The sequence below is a fragment of the Eublepharis macularius genome, chromosome 4 (genome assembly GCF_028583425.1).
Source record: "Eublepharis macularius isolate TG4126 chromosome 4, MPM_Emac_v1.0, whole genome shotgun sequence".
Taxonomy (NCBI): domain Eukaryota; kingdom Metazoa; phylum Chordata; class Lepidosauria; order Squamata; family Eublepharidae; genus Eublepharis; species Eublepharis macularius.
The window spans coordinates 105,305,323-105,323,867 of NC_072793.1; the positions used below are offsets into that span (position 1 = coordinate 105,305,323).

An 18,545-nucleotide genomic window follows, 5' to 3' on the forward strand; every position below is an offset into this window, starting at 1 on the left:
CAAAAGCAAGAGTATCTCCATTACTGTGAAGCATGAAAGGCAGGGCATAAACAACAACAGTAAAACTTTAAATCCTAAGCTTTTCTCCTCTATCAAAAGGAGGGGTAATGTTCACTGATTACTCTTCCCACTGCAAACCTATACTTTGCCCCAACAATATTCCTGAGGATAAAAAATAAAATAATTCCTTGTGTTCATGGACTTTGGGATCCAGTACAACCATTTTTAGAAACTGCAGTTATATTAAAATAAGAAGTATCGGCAATTCATTTCTGTTCATGTTGGTTGTGGAGAAAAGCTGAAAAATTATACGTAGTATGAAAGAAACTTTTACTGTCTGAGATGGTGCTTCACCTCTTCACAAACCAGAATTCATATAAAGTAGTTTTTTAACCAAGAATTCCTAATGTCACAAGCATATCTATAAACATCACATACAGTGTTTTACTTGTCATTTGAGTACATGAAGATAATCTCAGTAAAGAAAAACAAACTTAATATAATATGTGTATCTGAGCCACAAGTGCATTTCATTCCCAAAGTTCATGCAGCAACAGGCCTGTCTGGTTATTTTTATATCTTTACAGTCTGTAGGGGGAGGAAATCCTGTGTAGTTCTTGTATTAAATAACAGACACAGCAATGTATTAATAAAACTTAATTTGATCACTTTTTGACTGAATTCTATAATGATATTATGTATATGTCATTTTCTGTTAAGAAATCTTCCAGAAAATCTGAATCTGGGTCAGTAGACAGTGTGGGTATTTACCAGGATTTTGATAAGAAACCTAAAGCACTAGGTGGAGATACAACAGGTGAGAGAAAAATCTTTGTATATTTTTGTTGTGAATGAATTAACATGAATATGCTCATTTACCACCACAGTGCAAACAATCTTTTATCAATGGTTGTTGTGGATTTTCCAGGCTGTATCGCCATGGTCTTGACATTGTAGTTCCTGATGTTTCGCCAGCAGCTGTAACTGGCATCTTCAGAGGTGTAGCACCGAAAGACAGAGATCTGTTTTGACACTGAGAGATCTCTGTCTTTTGGTGCTACACCTCTGAAGATGCCAGTCACAGCTGCTGGCGAAACGTCAGGAACTACAGTGTCAAGACCACGGCAATACAGCCTGGAAAATCCACAACAACCATCGTTCTCCGGCCGTGAAAGCCTTCGACAAAATATTTTATCAAGTTTGTAACAAAAAAAATCTATACCTGATTATACACAACATTTTTTGCAATAAGGGATCAACTCAGTATTACCTTGCCCCACCCCCCACACAACTTTTCTATGATTCTAGCAAATAATTCAGTGTCTTGACACAAACCAAATGTTTATATGCTGCCATGACCCAAAATTCAGTGTGCTTCACTGATATTTTCTGCTAGGATATCCAAATATGTTTCGTTCATGGGTGGAAGGTAGTGTCCTCCTGCCATAGGATCCTCTTCCTCTCTGGAACATCATATTTTCACACTGTTGTTATTCATAGGAAGCCTGCCTCATAGTATGAAATCCATAAGTTATATACAAAACTGGTTGAGAGTGCAGGACTCTAATCTGGAGAGCCGGGTTTGATTCCCCACTCCTCCACTTGAAGCCAGCTGGATGACCTTGGGTTAGTCACAGCTTCTAGCTATCTCAGCCCCACCCACCTCACAGGGTGTTTTGTTGTGGGGATAATAATGACACACTTTTTAAACCGCTCTGAGTGTGCATTAAGTTGTCCTGAAGGGCGGTATATAAATCAAATGTTGCTGTTGTTATTAATATAAGTATATATTTTAGAAACCCATGATGAGCATTACTCATCTACGGTAGCTTTTTGACAACAAACTTTCCCCCAATGTATTTATATATTCTTGCACATGCATGCAAACTCATGCATTTACCCACCAGTTCACTGCGTTTTTTGCTACATCTTGGTACTTAAGTATACTATATTGAGTAGTGGAATACTGTGTGTGGGGATTCTATTCATAGGCCATTTTCACACTACTAACCTTCCGTAACATCGCGAAACATCGCGCAAAAAACATGGAAGATAGTGTCTTCTCACGAGAGTTTTGCGCAATGTTTCACAACATTACGGAAGCAGGTTAGTAGTGTGAAAACGGCCCTAATTAAAAACTAACATTTTGCTTCTGCAGATAATAATGAATATGATAAGCTCTGGGAGGGAAGTTCTTTGTCACGACCATCCAGTAGGAGGAAGTTCAACATAGATAGTTTTGCTTTCCACAAAGTTCTTGGGAAAGGAAGCTTCGGAAAGGTAGGTTCCTTTCAGCCTTAGCTTTTCATGTTTAATAAACTAATTGCTATAATAGGAGAAAGGGAAATAATTCACGTAATTCTTCAAGACATGACAAGCAGAGGAAAAAACCTGATTGAGACTAGAGCTGAGAGCAATGGCGGCAGCAGCCTAGGACTCTGTAGTTAAAAGATGCTCTTCTTGACAGTGTCACTAGAGGTCTGTCTCTCTGCACATGGGGAAAGAGGCATCCCTTCCTCTACTTGTCAGTTCAATGCCTGTTTGCCTCCATGGAGAAGCAGAACAAATGATGTCAGTCCATACTGGAAGACAGAGAAGCCTCCTTCCCCTAAATGTGTATCTTTTCACAGATGCCGTATCTCTGGGGAGAAAATTAAGGTTAAAGGGAAACATAGATAATAAACATACCTTGTTCCCCTATCGTTTGCTGCTCCGACAGTATATTTTGATATGCTTGCATTCCTGCAATAACTTGAGGTCACACCACACCAGAAGTCTAGTGTGTTCAAGAGATGCAGGCCAATAACTAGCATTCATGTATATTCCACATATATTATAAAAAATTTACCTTAGTCGAAACTCTCAACTTCACAGAAAGCACAGAAAAGAGGCATTTATCATCTAGAAAGTCCCTAATTCAGCTGTTGTTGTGTTTTATAGGTGCTACTTGCTGAATTGAAAGGAAAGAATGAATTTTTTGCCATAAAAGCTTTGAAAAAGGATGTTGTACTTATTGATGATGATGTGGAATGCACCATGGTTGAAAAGCGGGTCTTAGCACTTGCATGGGAAAATCCATTTCTTACTCACTTGTACTGTACTTTTCAGACTAAGGTATAATGTAGTGAATTTTATTTTTGATATAACTTGCAGAGTGAAAGAGATTGATAACTAATTTCAGGACAAGCAAGATTGCTTCAATGCTACTGAGGTTTTCGTTTGCAGTTCTTCCTTATTTTGGCAACACAAGGAGCAGTGGGTAGCAGAAACAATGCGTCCAGCTGCTGGCAAGTACGGTGCATAGCAAAAGAATCTCAGATCTCTGATTGAGAAAGCTAGTATCCTGATCACTCCTGTATGATTGAAAATGGAAGTGTGGTAGCCAAGTGTGTTTTTAAGAGCTTTGGGTACTGAGGAATGATGCACATTTGCATGTTATGTAGAGAAATTAAAAAGTGTTGTATATAAAAAGATAACTTCATGAGGTGTTTGAATAGGAAGCTCATTCAGCATCCACATACAAGGATAAACAAATAGTTTGAGGTTATAATTCAAAATGATTCAAAATGATAGGCAGTACTATGCTAACGCTGTTTGTATTCTGAAGTAATGAATCTTCTTAGCTGCACGTCAGCATCCCAATGAAAAGCCACAATATAAAATAAAACTACTGCAAATATAAGCCCAGCACTACTCCCGTAACAAATATTTCATTGTCAGTCTTCCAATTGGTAGGTTTCTGTAGCTTTAAGATTCCCCTCACAGAGTGCATGTCTCCCACCCAAACAGCCCATACTTTGGGAGGGGTGATGCCCCAACCCCTGGTTTCTCTTTTACTGGCAATTGGAGAGGAACAGTTGTAGCAAACTCTTTATCTCTGGGCCTTCTGCATCTTCCACTGTTCACCTATAAGAGAAGAAGAAAAGGAATTTTGTGACATCGTGGCTGATAAAGCCTTGTTTAAAAAGTGCATGCAATGCAGCACTAAGATGACCGAGACAGATGGCCATCTTCATTGACTGGGAGAAGGGCATACTGTAGGCTTATGCAAGCATTGCCAGATCTTCGCTCCAAAAGCCCATGCCAAGAGAGTCACTCAGCTCAAGGCAGTTCTCTGGGAAAGAACACTTTCCACTACCAGTAACCCAGCAGCAAAGCTGTATTCTGTTATAATGGGCAGGGCCAGCGCACCCATTGAGGCCAGGTAGGCGGTGGCCTCGGGCGCGAGAGCACTGGAGAGGCGCCGGAGGGGGTGTTGGGGGGTGGAGGCGCGCGCAGTGAAGCTGGTGTGACTGGGCTGCAGCTACTGCTGCAGCCAGCCCTGTGCCGCCGCTGCTGCCACACACGCCCCAGCCAGGCGCAGAAGCTATGAGCCGCTGCTGGGGTGGTGCGCGGAGGCTGCTCCATGCTCCACACGCCGCCCCAGCAGCAGCCTGACAGCTTCTGCACCCGGCTGGGGCATGTGGTGGCAGCTGCACGGGGCTGGCTGGCTGCAGGAGCAGCCAGCCATGCCAGCTCTGCTGTGCGCTTCTCCGCCCCCACACATCCCAGCCGGCACAGAAGCCATCAGGCTGCTGCTGGGGCGGCATGCAGAGCACGGAGCAGCTTCCGTGTGCCGCCCCAGCTATCCTGCGTTGTGTGATGACGTCATCGCACGATGATGTCATCACGCAGTCTGTTGCGAGCGCGCGCACATGAGTGGCCGCAGGCACCAGAAACTCTGGCACCGGCCCTGATAATGGGAGCCTACCAAATATCTCTATGGAGAAAAATGGCAGCATATAAAGAACACTTACCTGAGGTTCAAAAAGCTGTGGCCAGAGTTATTCAGGAGGAAGCAATTCATCTCTCCAAACAGCAGATTAACGCAGGGCAGAATGTGGCTGACCCCTCTACAAAAGCTTTAGCCTGCTCCGTAGCAATCAGAAGGCATGCTTGGCTATGATTCACTGCACTGATGGTAGATACAAGGAACAAGATGGAGGATATGTGGTTTGTAGGCCAACTTCTGTTCTCTTTAAAGACAGATGAATACCTGTCTCAAAAGAGAAAGGACGTCAAACAGCCAAATTGTACAGGATTTTACCTCCTTCACAAAAGTTGGGCTCTAGACTAGAGGTAGGCAGGCACGAACCGAAATATGAACCAAAATTCATCATGAACTGGGCCAGTTCGTGGTTTGCAAACCAGCAGTTCATCAGAGCCCATTTCTGACAAACCGTCACAAACTTTAGGCCGGTTTGTTTGGTTCGTTTTTCAGTTCATCACTGCAGACAGCCTGGCACTGATCAATCAGTTTCTTAGGCAACGGAGGATGGGCTTTCTGCAGCCCCGGAAATGACCTCCTTCTGCCCCAGAAGTGACGTTTTCATGAACCGAATGAACCACACAGACAACTTTATGGGTATATTTTACTTAAACAAACAAGGGAGCACAGCATGAAGGACCCTGTGCAAAGAATCCCTTCTAATCTGGGACTGGGCTGTGTGACATGAGGTCTCCCTGCAGACTATCCATATTGCTGGCATGTCAAACACTATAGCAGACAGACTGAGCAGGTTGGGATCTACCATGCACAAGTGGTCACTGAAGGACTGCTAAATACAATCGGTTTTCAATCGTTGGGGCTCACCAGAGATAAATCTCTTTGCCAACAGAGAAAACAACAAAACTCCAGTGTTCTGGTTCATAGGAGAAACGGATCTAAGACCTATAGGAAACGTCTTTCAAATCAAATTGTCAGAATGCCTGTTCTGCACCTCGCTGCCCAACCCTTGATTCCCCATGTGGTTAGCAAAATGCAGACAGATGAAACCACTTTCCTAGTAGTAGCTCTGCTTTGGCCACGTCAGCTGTAATTCCAATGGTTGCTGCTTCTGGCTGAACATCATTATCTCCATTTGCCAATGGCTCCAGACGTCTTACAGTACAGATGAGTGAAACATCATGATATACCCATACTGATACTCTTAGTGTGACTAGACTCCCCATGGAAGGGATAGCAGAAGCCATTTTGAATGCCAGAAAACCTAATACTAGGATGTCATACGCCCGGAAGTGAGATAAATTTGTGAGTTGGACAAGGGACAAGGGGCTTAGTCCCCACACCTATCCCATTGTTACAGTATTAATGTACCTTTTGAGCCTCAAGCAGGACGGTTGGTCCATTTCCTCTGATAAGGTTAATTTGGTGGCTATATCTGCATTTCATGCCCCTGTGGATGAGAAAAATCTTTTCTCGCATTACACTTCTAAATTATTCCTCAGGGGCCTCCATAATACGTTTCCCTGAGTGAAGCAATAGTTTCCCAGTGGTCACTGTCCTTGGTACTATCCAAATTGATGACCAGGCCCTTTGAGCCTTCGGCTGCTTGCCCTTTTAAATTACTATCCTTATAAGTGGCATTTTTGTTGGCTATCACATCGGCCAGGCATGTGAGTTGGGCACATTGAGAATGAATGCACTTTTCATTTCGGTTTCGGTTTCTCAGCCATGCCGGACGCTCCTCTCGGCTGGTCCGGGAGGAAACGACCGGGCACCCTGACCGGGCGGCTGATCCGCAAGGATTAGCCCCCAGGACTCCCAGGGAGGGAGCCAGGGTCCGGGACGCTGCGGGAAGAACTCCCCGAAATCAATGCGGGGGGGGACTGCCCGTTTGTCCCTATGGAGGCCGGCAGACGTGCGCGGCGCCTCGAGTGCCGCCGGGCAACGAGAAACGGCAAATAAAAGAAACAGGCGGAAGCCCGTAAACAAGCGAATCCCTTCTGTTCTACAAGCGTTCGTGAAGGAGAGGTTGATCTGAAGAAGACTCGTTCTTCCCCTTCGGTGAGTTCCAGAATTTTGTTGGCGCCCCCCCCCCCCAAAATGGCAGCAAAGAAGCAAAGTCCCGCTCTCGGTAAGTCAATCTCGGCTACCTTGAAGGGAGAGTCGCTCGAAGAGTTGGTGCGCAGGGCGGTGGTGGAAGCCATAAAACCCTTTGTTGACAAGCTGAACGAAACTGATCAAAGGGTGGGCTTAATTGAAAGCGAAGTGAAAACCATTAAGGAAGTAGCGGGGGGGGGCAGAGAAGTCTGCTCTGGAAAGTGCGTCACTTGTGAAGGCTACAAAAAAGGAGCTGAAGTTGGTTGAGAACCAGCTGATCGGGCTACAGATGGAACGAACGCAGACAATTTTGCGTCTCCAAAACGTGAAAGAGGAGGAAAATGAGGATCTGTGGGAGGTGGTCTCGGAACTATTGGCGATACCCGCGAGGACGACTAAAGAAGAGGTTAAAAGCGCCATTTTGGAGGTCCGTCGGGCTTCTTCAAAATATGCAACAAAGCGACAGTTGCCTCATGAGATCATTATTGACTTTTCATTTAAAAAGATTCGGGACACCATCCTATATAACTCATACAATGCGGATTTGGACTATATGGGTTTGAAAGTCAAGATTTTGAAGGAAGTTCCATTTCTAGTCCGGAAAAGGCGTTTTAAGTATAAAAAGTTTGCAGCTCTTCTGAGGGACCATGGAATAAAGTACAAATGGTTATTCCCGGAAGGAATATGGTTTAGATATAAAGATCAGGCCTATAAGATACTATCAGAAGATCAACTAAAGGATTTTGAGGATAAAAACCCGGAATTCTGCTGCACCGAGAACGAAGAAAAGGAGAAGCCGGAGGGGGGGGGGAGAAGGAGAGCACCGCAACAGCGGTTGCACAGAGAGAATTGCGTCCGGGACCTAGAAGGGGGAGGAAAGTTTAATCAGAATTTGAAATGTTTATTCTCTGTATGATTAACCACTCCATCATTATTCTATGGAGCTATTTTTGTATTATGACAGTATGAAGGGAAAACATTGAAGTGTAGTGTTTAGTGTTTGTAGTTCATTCCCCCCCCTCTTCTTTTTCCATCCCCCTTTGTCCCTTCCCTCTCCCCTTTCCTTGTGATAGTCTTGTGTAGTGCTGTGTAGTGTTTTGTAGTTTGAAAAATAAAAAATTTATAAAAAAAAAAGAGAATGAATGCACTTTTCATTCAGATAAATCCAGAAAAGCAGGTGCTTAGGTCAAGCCTTCAGTTCCTTCCCAAAGTAGTTTCTACGCTATATATTTCCCAGGAAATAGTTCTCCCAGTGTCCTTTTCAACATCTACCTCTGAGGCAGAGGGACCCCTTCACAAGTTAAATGTATGCAAAGCAATGCTTTTCTATATAGATCATACTGCCTCCTTTAGATCTGAAGTGCAGTTATTTGTTTATTACACAGGACCAAAAAAGGAAACAAGAGCCTCTTCCCAGACCATTTCTAGGTGGGTAGTTTACTTCATTAGGCTATGTTATGAACAGGCTAATGTTCTTTGACCATTGGAGATAAGTGCTCATTCCACTGGGTCTCAGGCATTGTCAGCAGCCTTCATCAGAGGTGTTCCTCTATAAAGCTGTGACATGGTCATCTGCCAACAGTTTCATAAAACACTGTGCCCTGGATGCCAATAACAGGAGAGATGCAGCAGTGGGTCAAGCGGTGCTTTTAATCTCTGTTGTCATAAAAAGCCTCACCCCTTCTCCTAGGATAAATGACTTGCTAAATTCCTATATGGGACTGCATAGAAGACTGACAATGAAAACAGGATTGCCCTTACCTATAATTGTTGTTCATTTAAGTCTTCTGTGCAAGCACACATACCCTCCCTCCTGCCTTTTTATGTGCTCTTCAATACTTACCTGGGAGAGTCTGGTGATAAAGGAGAAACTGAGAGTTGGGGGGTGACACCTCTCCCAGAGCATGGGCTGCTTGGATGGAAAACAACCACAGAGGTGCTTCCAGTCTTGAAGGCTACAGAAACCTACAGATTGACAGGCCTGCACATGCACAGAAGTGCCTGTGCATGTCTGCTAGCACAGAAGACTTCAATGCACAACTGTTACAGGTAAGTGCAACCTTGTTTAATCTATATGTTTCCATCTAAATCCCTTGGAGATGCAATAGAGGTCCTGAACCACTCCCTGACTGCTGTGTTAAATGGCAAAGAGGAAACAAATTGAAACTGAATCATGGAAAACAAAAGTAATGCTAGTTAAAAAGGCTGAGGCCTTAAGGATATTGAACCTCCCACTTCAGTTCAACTGACCCTTGCTGACTTGGTTAAGAGCTTTAGGGAATATACTGCTGGAGAAGCAAGTTAATTCAATGGCAAAAATGGCTTCTTCCAGTTTCTTCAAACCTGAAAGACCCCCCTGCCCCGACTTAACTGATCTAGCTACCTGGATTCATACCACAGTAATATCAATATTAGATTATTGTAATAGGTCTGCCCTTGAAGTTCTCAGAGACACCAGTTGGTACAGAATACCACAACTCAACTATTACTGGGAACTAAACAGAGAATACATATTACTTCCATTTGGTATTCATGTCCATCAAGCACCAGATTGAATTCAAGGTATTGACTATCAAATACAAAGTCCCACATGGCCTTAGACCTTCATATCTCTTCCTATTTTCCACTGTGACAGCTTCACTCATCTTTTCAGGGCCTTGCTCAGGTGCCTCACAGCAAATGGGCAAAATCAACTACTGTCCACATGTTGTCCCCACTGTGTGGAATGGTCTACCTGAGGAGATCAGGATTACTTCCATAATTCTGTAAACTGTGTAAAATGGAGTTGTTCAGGAGGGCTTCTATTTACAGGTAATAGGAAGCACCTTTATAAAGGAAAAGGATACATTTTATTAAGGTAGAAGATCTGTGGACTGTACCACTGGGTTTAGGGCATATCTCTTTGCTGCATGTATTACTCTATTGGCACTGCATTGTTTTCTAATGATGTAATACCATTTTTATACATTATACCCGCACTCTGTGTTATGTCTAATATACTACGCTAATTCAGATTTCTGTAATACTAATCCTAGTACATTGTTTATTAGATGTTCCTTCATATTGATAATAATAACTTACAATGTGTCATCCGCTTTGAGTCTCAGTTAGAAAGGCGAACTATAAATACAATAAATAAATATAAGGGGATCTTCTCTTACTGCTTGTGAAGTTTTCTAGCCGGAGGCTGCCATTAATGTGAGTGACTGGGCTTGCATGAAGCAGAACATTTGCCTCCTGTGGATATAGTTACATCAGTGGTTAATGTTCTGTTCTCCTGTTTGTAAATAGGAACATCTGTTCTTTGTTATGGAATTCCTTAATGGTGGAGATCTGATGTTCCATATACAGGACAAAGGCCGTTTTGATCTCTTCAGAGCTACGTAAGTGTTGGGTTTTTTTAAGGGGAGGGGAGGTTTACCCAGATCTTAGACTTGTTTTTCTGGGCCAAGAAGGCATGCATCATCAGCTTCACCTGGCAACACTATAAATCATAGACAACTGCAGTCCTACAGGTACATAGGTGTGGGATATGGTTATCTTATTTAGTTTTGCTGAGGGCTTAAAGGCAAAAAAAAAGTGTCTTTGAAACATTGCAGGGTAATAGAGGGAAAAGCAGCAAATCATTTCCTTTCTTTTTGATTAAACGTTTTCATAATAATGTCAAGACATTTAGACTTGCCTGAGTGAACATTCTGGTTTCTGTGTCTAGTAGTATCACATTGTTTATAGCAAAGGAAGAGTGTTCTCATAAATGCAAAGATAAAATACATGCTCACGTATATACATAATTGTAAAGAGAAAACTCGCTGATTAGATAAAATTGTTGGCTCATACATAAACTAATCTTTTGGCACCCAACCTTTTCCTATAAAATATGTCTCATTCAGATTCTCTATATTAAGAATCTCAAAGGAAAAAAAGAGTCAAAATAATGGACCTCTTGCTTATTGTTTTGAAGAGGTACTGGTAGAGAGGTCGAAAAAAAAATAGGAAAAAACCCTTTTGAAGTGTCATATGTTAACTGCAAAAAGACTGTTCTGAGTGTTGGACCTCTGGTTTTATGGTGGAATTTCAAATCAGGCAGGAGACTGAAGTAGTAATTAATCTGTAGACATATGATGGGAAATGAAGACTAAGAGACTTGGGAGAGAACTACAGAGGCATAAACATGGCAGCAGGTTCCTGCTTCCCACAAGTATGGATTGACCATCTACAACAAGTTATTATCGGGGAGAAGATTTTTAATTGTTTCTGGGAGGGAAAGAGTTGCCAAGTCACCAGTAGGCTTCATGTCTAAACTGAGACTTCATTGTGACTTTTGCGCATTTGCTCTGTTTCAGGTTTTATGGAGTAGAATACACATCGCTTAAAGTGTGCAACTCAAAACAGGGCTTTTGCAGTCATAAATCTGTAATTTCTGACAGTTTTATTTATATAGAATGAGCCAAGGGAAGAATAAAGGGCTTAATTTACAAAAGGCTTAATTTCAAGTAGATTAGATTTGCTGTTCTAAAGCAGAATTTGAGCAGTGTTCTTAGGGATATCATTCATGATTCCTCTTTTACAAAGAGAAATAGAAATTCCCTACTCTCAATATAATATAGCATAAATGTAAGAGTATTCTTGACAAACGTTTTCCTCTAGAAAAGTAATATCTGGGGTACTTTAACAGGCAGTTAACAAAAGTTGCATAGGGAACATGAAAACAGTACATGGAGAGCCTCCGCATGTAAAAGCCCTTCAAGTAATATATTCAGTATAATAAAAAGACAAGTCTACCAGTAGAATAATTTACTTGTTAGGCATAAAAAAATAAAGGAAATGTTTCTGCTTGAGATTTCAAGTTCTTTCAAGTTCATAAATGATTAATTATATTTATGTTTTTAAAAATACAGACATCTCTCAGGTGGTGTCTTGGTAAGCACAATAGAGTTTTCAGTAGAAAAGCTTGATTTGAAGAGAATATAGCCTATGTAGGAATAAGGGCCCGTAATGACGTTGTTGGATCCAGTGCTTTTCAATACAAGGATTGTGGATCTTTCCTGCATTTCCCTCCCCTAGCAATCCTTTCCTACCCTGGATCCCACATGGACATACAGTCATGCGGATCTTGTGATGAAAGAGGGTGAGATCAACCTTCTTCTGTCAGCACATTTACTCAGAAGTAGCTTCCACTCCCAGTAAATATGTATAGAATTGCAGCCTTGAACTCCCAGGCCCATTTCACATGTGGCCAGGCAGTTTATACAGCATGATACAGGGGCCAATCTTTATACTTCTGTGTTCAGAGGGTAAGCTTCCCCAGCTCAGAACTCCTGTCTTCGAAGTGAAATGACCTTCTGCAAAATTTCTGACTGGTATAGTAGTTCTAAGCTAAATAAGAATTCCTAAACTAGAGAATAATTCTCACACCCTTCTTTCACCCCATCACAATTAACTGCCCTGCTGATGTCAAGGGAGTGAGAGGCAGTCAATGGCTGGGAAAATTCTTACATCTCTGCATTCTGTTCTGGCCACCTTCTCTTCTATTCCTCAGTGGCTGAGGTGGAGGACAGGGAGTGTGCAGACCTATTTCTGCTGGGAGGGGTAATGAGATTCACAGGGTTAAAGAAGCAGGGTTAAATGGAGAGGGTTTTGAATCCCCTTTATAATGGATCAAAGACAATGGAGAATTGTGGGCCAGGCTTTGTTGGGGATATCATTTATACCTCAGCCTGTTGTTGATAGAGTCAGACAGGCTTGCATGCATTTAATTTTTACAGGAGCTTTATGGAAATAACTGGGGAGAAAAGAACAAATGCCCTGCCGTTCATAGGCTTCATACAAATTAAGCCTTCATTATAATTGTAAAAGTGCCTTTGCCCTCTTTCAGGTTTTATGGAGCTGAAATACTGTGTGGTTTACAGTTTCTTCACAGCAAAGGGATTATTTATAGGTGAGTGCTGATTGACCTTGCTAAGAGTCTTGTAAAACATCACAACAGTTACGTCTCAGTGATGAATTAGGGGATTCTGCAATTAAACTACAAGTAGAGTGTTTTACAATGAACTGTTCCCTGTTAAATTTTTGATTTTATTCCAGAGGTGTTCAAAAGAGGCAATTCAAGCAAACACTTGAGACCAAATCTATAATTATTTTCTTGTATTTTTCTCCTTGGCAACAAGAAGAATGAAATGTTATTTACATTAGACAGAAGAATCATTGTTTCATACTAGTAATGGCTGGGTGTTTAGGACTAAGACTGAGATGCTTTGTCTTCATTCTAGTGACCGGGAAGGTTAATAGTATTTGGGCCAGGACTGAACTCTTGTTGAAAGTATAGTTGTTTGGGATCTGTAGCAAATTATGGAAAGTTAAAAATTATGCAAGATAAAAAGAATCCAGCATGCAATACAAGAAAGCAGCCTTGAATATTGGTCCAAAGTCTGATCATCTTCTGCTCTGGAAAAGCTGGTAGAGTTTGAGATATGCAGAATAAAGCTTTTGGTTTTTAATTGGAATCTCAATAACTGAACAATCAGTACCTTTTTATATTGATTCAGACTTGTTATTGTATTTTTCAAGGCTTGCTTCAGGGTAGTTTGAGTCAAGTGTTGATTTGGCACTATGCAGCCACCCACCCCTTTATTACAGGTTTTTGTTCCTTTCTATGACATCAGATTCTGAAACTTCAAATAAAAGATTTTTTTTAAGTCACTTTTTCCTTTTTAGGAGGAATCATAATTTGTTTTAATCTACAAGTTTTAATCCAGTAGGGAAGGGAGCAGGAAAGCTGATAACTTGATCTTGGATAAAGAATAGCATTTCCCCACATTTTTCATGAGGTGATAATAGTATATTACCATCTCTTGGCATTTGTAGCCACTGTTGGAAGTCAGATTCCAGGAAAGAATTTGTCAATGTCTTCTGAAACAACTGGCTCAAATGTGTAATTGTTGGCCCAGCAGAGACGTTCTTTCAGCCTGCTATGTGCTACTGAGTTCAAATGGCTAAAAATTAGGATTGTTGCTTTGTTAAAAGACATTTTGTCTAATAATCTTCCAATCAATTTAACTGATTGCCAGTTTGCTTATGAATAAAAGCAGTTTGCATATACTATATTTTGGTTCAGCTTCAAATGCATTTTCTTTTCTCTGTGGAGTCCATGTTTTATTCACTTCTACTTCTGCCACGATTGATTCTTCATTCATTTTCAATAAAGATGAAACTGCAGAGTGTTGATTTTTCTACCAACTTCAGTCTCTTCTACATTATTTTTCATTATTTCACATCTCATTCCAGCAAGCAGCTTTAATGTTGCTACAGTTATCTTAGAAATATCATTCTTTTGGTAGTAGTTTCTGGTAAAAAAATACACTAACTTTAAAAACTTTTTTTGCAGAGACCTCAAATTAGACAACGTGATGCTTGATAAAGAAGGTCATATCAAGATAGCTGATTTTGGGATGTGCAAAGAGAAGGTGTTTGGAGAGAATAAGGCAACAACTTTCTGTGGTACTCCAGACTACATAGCTCCTGAAGTAAGGAATACACACACATAGTATTCCAGGACATCAAGTATATGATTCATTTATAACAATTTAAAAACATAATCAATAACATTTAAAGCTGCAACAGCCCTTTTGAAATTATTCAATAAGCAGCATGCCTGCTCCTTATTCTGTATTTTTCTTTCATACAAAAAGCATTCCTTAAATAATTTGAGGTAGCCATGTGTTATGACACCTTAAAGTCTAAATAAATTGTATTCCAGCATAAGCGTTTGTGAACTAGCAGTTAAACACACAGCTAAGTAAGTATGGATGAGTCACAATCGTGCTTTTTAAACTCTTTAAGGAAGATAGGAACTTCCTACTGCATTTTACAAGTCTTTTCACTTCTCATAATGGCAATAGATCCTGCAAGGGCTGAAGTATACGTTTTCTGTGGACTGGTGGTCTTTTGGAGTCTTGTTGTATGAAATGCTTATTGGACAATCTCCTTTCCATGGTGATGATGAAGATGAGTTATTTGAGTCAATCCGAGTAGACACACCTCATTACCCACGTTGGATTACCAAGGAATCTAAGGATATACTAGAGAAGGTACATACTGCCTAAACCTAATGCACGTTTTTGATACTGGAGAATGGAAAGATAGACTAAGGAGAAAGTGTTTTGTGAAATGGAACCAACACAAACTAGCTATAGGATTTAATAGTTTTATCCTTATATGCCCATGTTGTTTTGTTATGATAATAATACCTCCTTGGTGAATGAGCCATGTTGTATGCACACTTTCCCTCCAAGTGATGTCTGCAGCTGCCAGTCTTGGATTCTGGGTTTCTGTTGTCCTGGGCAGAATTCTAGGATGCTGCCTAAGTAACAGTAATCATTACAATCAACTACACTGGTTGTCTTAGACCTGTAGGCCTTACAGAACAGATCAGTTCTGGCATAACTAATGAAATTGCACTCTTCCTTAAATGTGATTTCAGCTATAGTGACTGAATTAGGATGTTTATATTTTGCAGTTGTTTGAAAGGGACCCAACAAAGCGATTGGGAATAACTGGAAACATCAGAGATCACTCTTTCTTCAAAGCAATTAATTGGACATCACTAGAGAGGAGGGAAATGGACCCACCTTTCAAACCAAAAGTGGTATGTCATTTCTGAATCCCACTTACATGCAGGAGAGAGAACAATAAAGCTTTGGGTCTGTTGCATATAAGAATTTTTAAGCTGTTCCATTGCCCCCCTCCTTCATAGCAGCTTAGAGCATCATACATTCCTCACAGCCACCTTGGGAAATAGGCTTGAGTAAGAGTGACCAACTTGCACAAGGTGTCCCAGTAAGATTCATGGCTTTAGTAGAGATTAGAACCCATCTGTTCGGTCCTCAGCCAACACTAGCCTCACCATCATAGTAGATCTCTAATATATAAGACCTCCTGTATTTAGGCTTCCTAACAGGGCTCTCAACAACAAAAGTTTTTATATGTTAGCATGGAAGATACGGAAGTTGAACATTGAAGGCATTTTCTGTTGCTGAGCTTCATTCAACTCATATCATAGTTCAGACAGTTTAGAAAAGACAGAATTCATGAGAAAGTCAGTTATCTTTTTATTACTTACCTACAGGTTATATATAATAATTTAGTCCTTGCCATGTGGTAGGATGGCCGAGACCAATTTGGATAGTATGGTGTCTTGTGAAATAAATTGATTGTACTTACAAACTTTTCTGGGCAATATATTAGATTAAATCCACCTAATTTTGTTGTTGCCATTCTGCTTATCACACAGAAATCAGCAAATGACTACAGCAACTTTGACAGAGAGTTCCTGAGTGAGAAACCTCGACTATCACACAGTGACAAAAACTTAATAGACTCCATGGATCAGTCTGCATTTGCTGGGTTCTCTTTTATCAATCCTAAATTTGAACAAATTTTGGAGAAATAGTTCTTCAAACATAGCAGAACTTTTAGGTACATCTATAAACAGAAGCACTCCTTGTGAACTGTGATCAAAGGATACCATCATCTCTTTCATTTTCAGTAATGCTCAATAATGATTTACTAATTACATTGCTGATTATTTGGCAATGGGCAGTAGCGTCATCTTGCACAGTTGGGCTTATTTATCCTTGTGAATCACATGTACATGATTTTTCTCTCCAATGGGAAAAATGTAAATTGTGTGTTTGATTACATGACTGGGGAAAGAAATGTATGTATATGCTGTAGATTTTGCTTATGGGGTGGAAGATAGATTATTGAAGAGTTGTCTTTTAAATAAAGTGGAACATCTAGCCAGTTCTTTTGTTTTCAAAAGAAATAACTTGAATTTTTATTCAACTTCTTATGGGCTTCAAATATTGCTATTTTTAATAAGTGCCAGCAATTGATGTGGTGCTTTGCAGGGCCTTACTCTTATGAGTTTACAACCTTTTAAATAGTACATGTGTTTCTTGTTCTTGGATAAACCCTATTAAAGATCATGAGTGTTACAGTTCTTTCCTTGATAGACTGCTATCATACTACTAAATCTTAAGCTGAAATATTAACTATGACGTATACATCCCCTTAAACTCATTAGGCCTTATTTCTGAATAAACCTCTATAAAATCAAATTTGAGTGTCTTTAGTGAAGGTAGGTGTTCCTTTATGTGAGGAAAATATATCTGGAAAGTAGGACAATTTCATCTCACTCATTAGCTTCTTCACAGGAAGTTGTACCATATATTCTGGGCTGACTATAGTTTTTCATTCAGTTCAGGCAGTAACGGTTCAGTCACCACTATAATGACATGGGAATGGGTTAGTATAAGAAAATTTGAAATATTCACCTAATATTTATTCTGATGCTAAAGCTTGAGAACTGGTATTTAAATATACTTTACAGGAAAAAACTGTATGGAAAGGGGGAAGGAAATAGGAAAGGAATACTGATAGCAATGTGTCAATTTGAATTGATACGATATAGAAAGAATGCAACTAAACAGTTTATAAAGCTTAAACAACAATGCACCTATTCTCTTGTTTACTGAAACCCTAGTCTTTCTCTGCTTCTTGAGTCTCCTTCTCCAATTTGGGAAGCTACCTAAAATCCTGCTTTGACAGTGCGAGACTGTAGACCTAAGCACATCTGTAAAGGAAACCTGAGGTAAAAATGGCTTTGGATATGTTGGACTTTTCAGGTCAAATGCAACAGTCATAAGCACTAGAGATGTGCACAATCCAAAAAAAAATTGCCGATCCAGCTGATCGTGGATCAGCGCCAGTGACAATCCCAACTAAACGATCCACACCGATCATCTCCCGTTCCCGATCCGTGGATCATGGATCGTGGAGGCCAAAGCAGGGTGCACTGCTATTCCCAGCTATGTGAAAAGGCGGGTGATGGCGACGGCCACCGGACCCAGTGGGCACGGGGAGACGGCGACGAGCCGCCTCCCCTCAGGGGGTCATGTGCCCGCCTGCCAGGACAAAAAGGAGCGCGCTGGTGAGAAAAGAATGGTGGGTGATGCCGGCAGCATCTGTGTTTCTGTTTGGCCGTCTGTGTTTGGCCGTCAGAGCTGCCTATCAGGGTTTGCAGGGATGAGATTGGAGTGCCCATGGCTACAGAACACCCCCTTCCCCCTCCCTCCCCTGGGTGTCTTCTCCCAACTGGTGACTGCTTTGCTGCTCCTTGGTTGGAAGGAAGCCCTGCTGATCAAGGAAAGCTGGGCTTCCATTCGGGTTTCCAGGGCGACAGAAGGAGGGGAAACACAGCTCAGGCATTCCCCTGGCTCCGTTGCCCCGGGAATAGATTACTGGCGCCTGAGCGTCTGGCTTCCCGATCCAAGCACGATCCAGCCCCGATCCAGCCCCCTCCCGATCGCTGGATCGTTGGCCATGGCCGATCATGATCCGCTGAGTCACAATCGCGCAATCGCCATTATCGTGGTTTTTTTTGGATCGTAATGCGGATCGTGCCCATCTCTAATAAGCACTACAGGCTGGCTATGTACCCTAAAGGGCCTACGTCAGCTTCTTTTCAGTTTATTAAAGTCCTACCTCCTACTTCCTCTCTGTGGAAGGATCCTAAAAACTCCCCAGTGGGAGTGCTTTTGTATTGGTTCTTAAGCTCATTACTAAGCCCAGGGCTTTTTTTTCCTGGGAAAAGAGGTGGTGGAACTATCTATTATCACATGTG

General features: G+C 41.3%; 1 protein-coding gene across 3 annotated transcripts in view; it reads left to right on the plus strand.

Moving 5' to 3' along the window:
- PRKCD (protein kinase C delta) overlaps positions 1–16,862 on the plus strand; it is a 96,398-nt gene extending 79,536 nt beyond the window's left edge. For all 3 annotated transcript variants that reach the window (XM_054977086.1, XM_054977088.1, XM_054977087.1), the window contains exons 10-18: positions 721–817; positions 2,159–2,280; positions 2,941–3,114; positions 10,154–10,245; positions 12,738–12,800; positions 14,247–14,385; positions 14,761–14,949; positions 15,378–15,506; positions 16,152–16,862. In XM_054977086.1, coding sequence (XP_054833061.1) covers positions 721–817; positions 2,159–2,280; positions 2,941–3,114; positions 10,154–10,245; positions 12,738–12,800; positions 14,247–14,385; positions 14,761–14,949; positions 15,378–15,506; positions 16,152–16,310 — 1,164 coding nt within the window. In that variant the 3' untranslated portion in view covers positions 16,311–16,862. The remainder of the gene's footprint in view (positions 1–720; positions 818–2,158; positions 2,281–2,940; positions 3,115–10,153; positions 10,246–12,737; positions 12,801–14,246; positions 14,386–14,760; positions 14,950–15,377; positions 15,507–16,151) is intronic.
- The last annotated feature ends 1,683 nt before the right edge of the window (positions 16,863–18,545 follow it).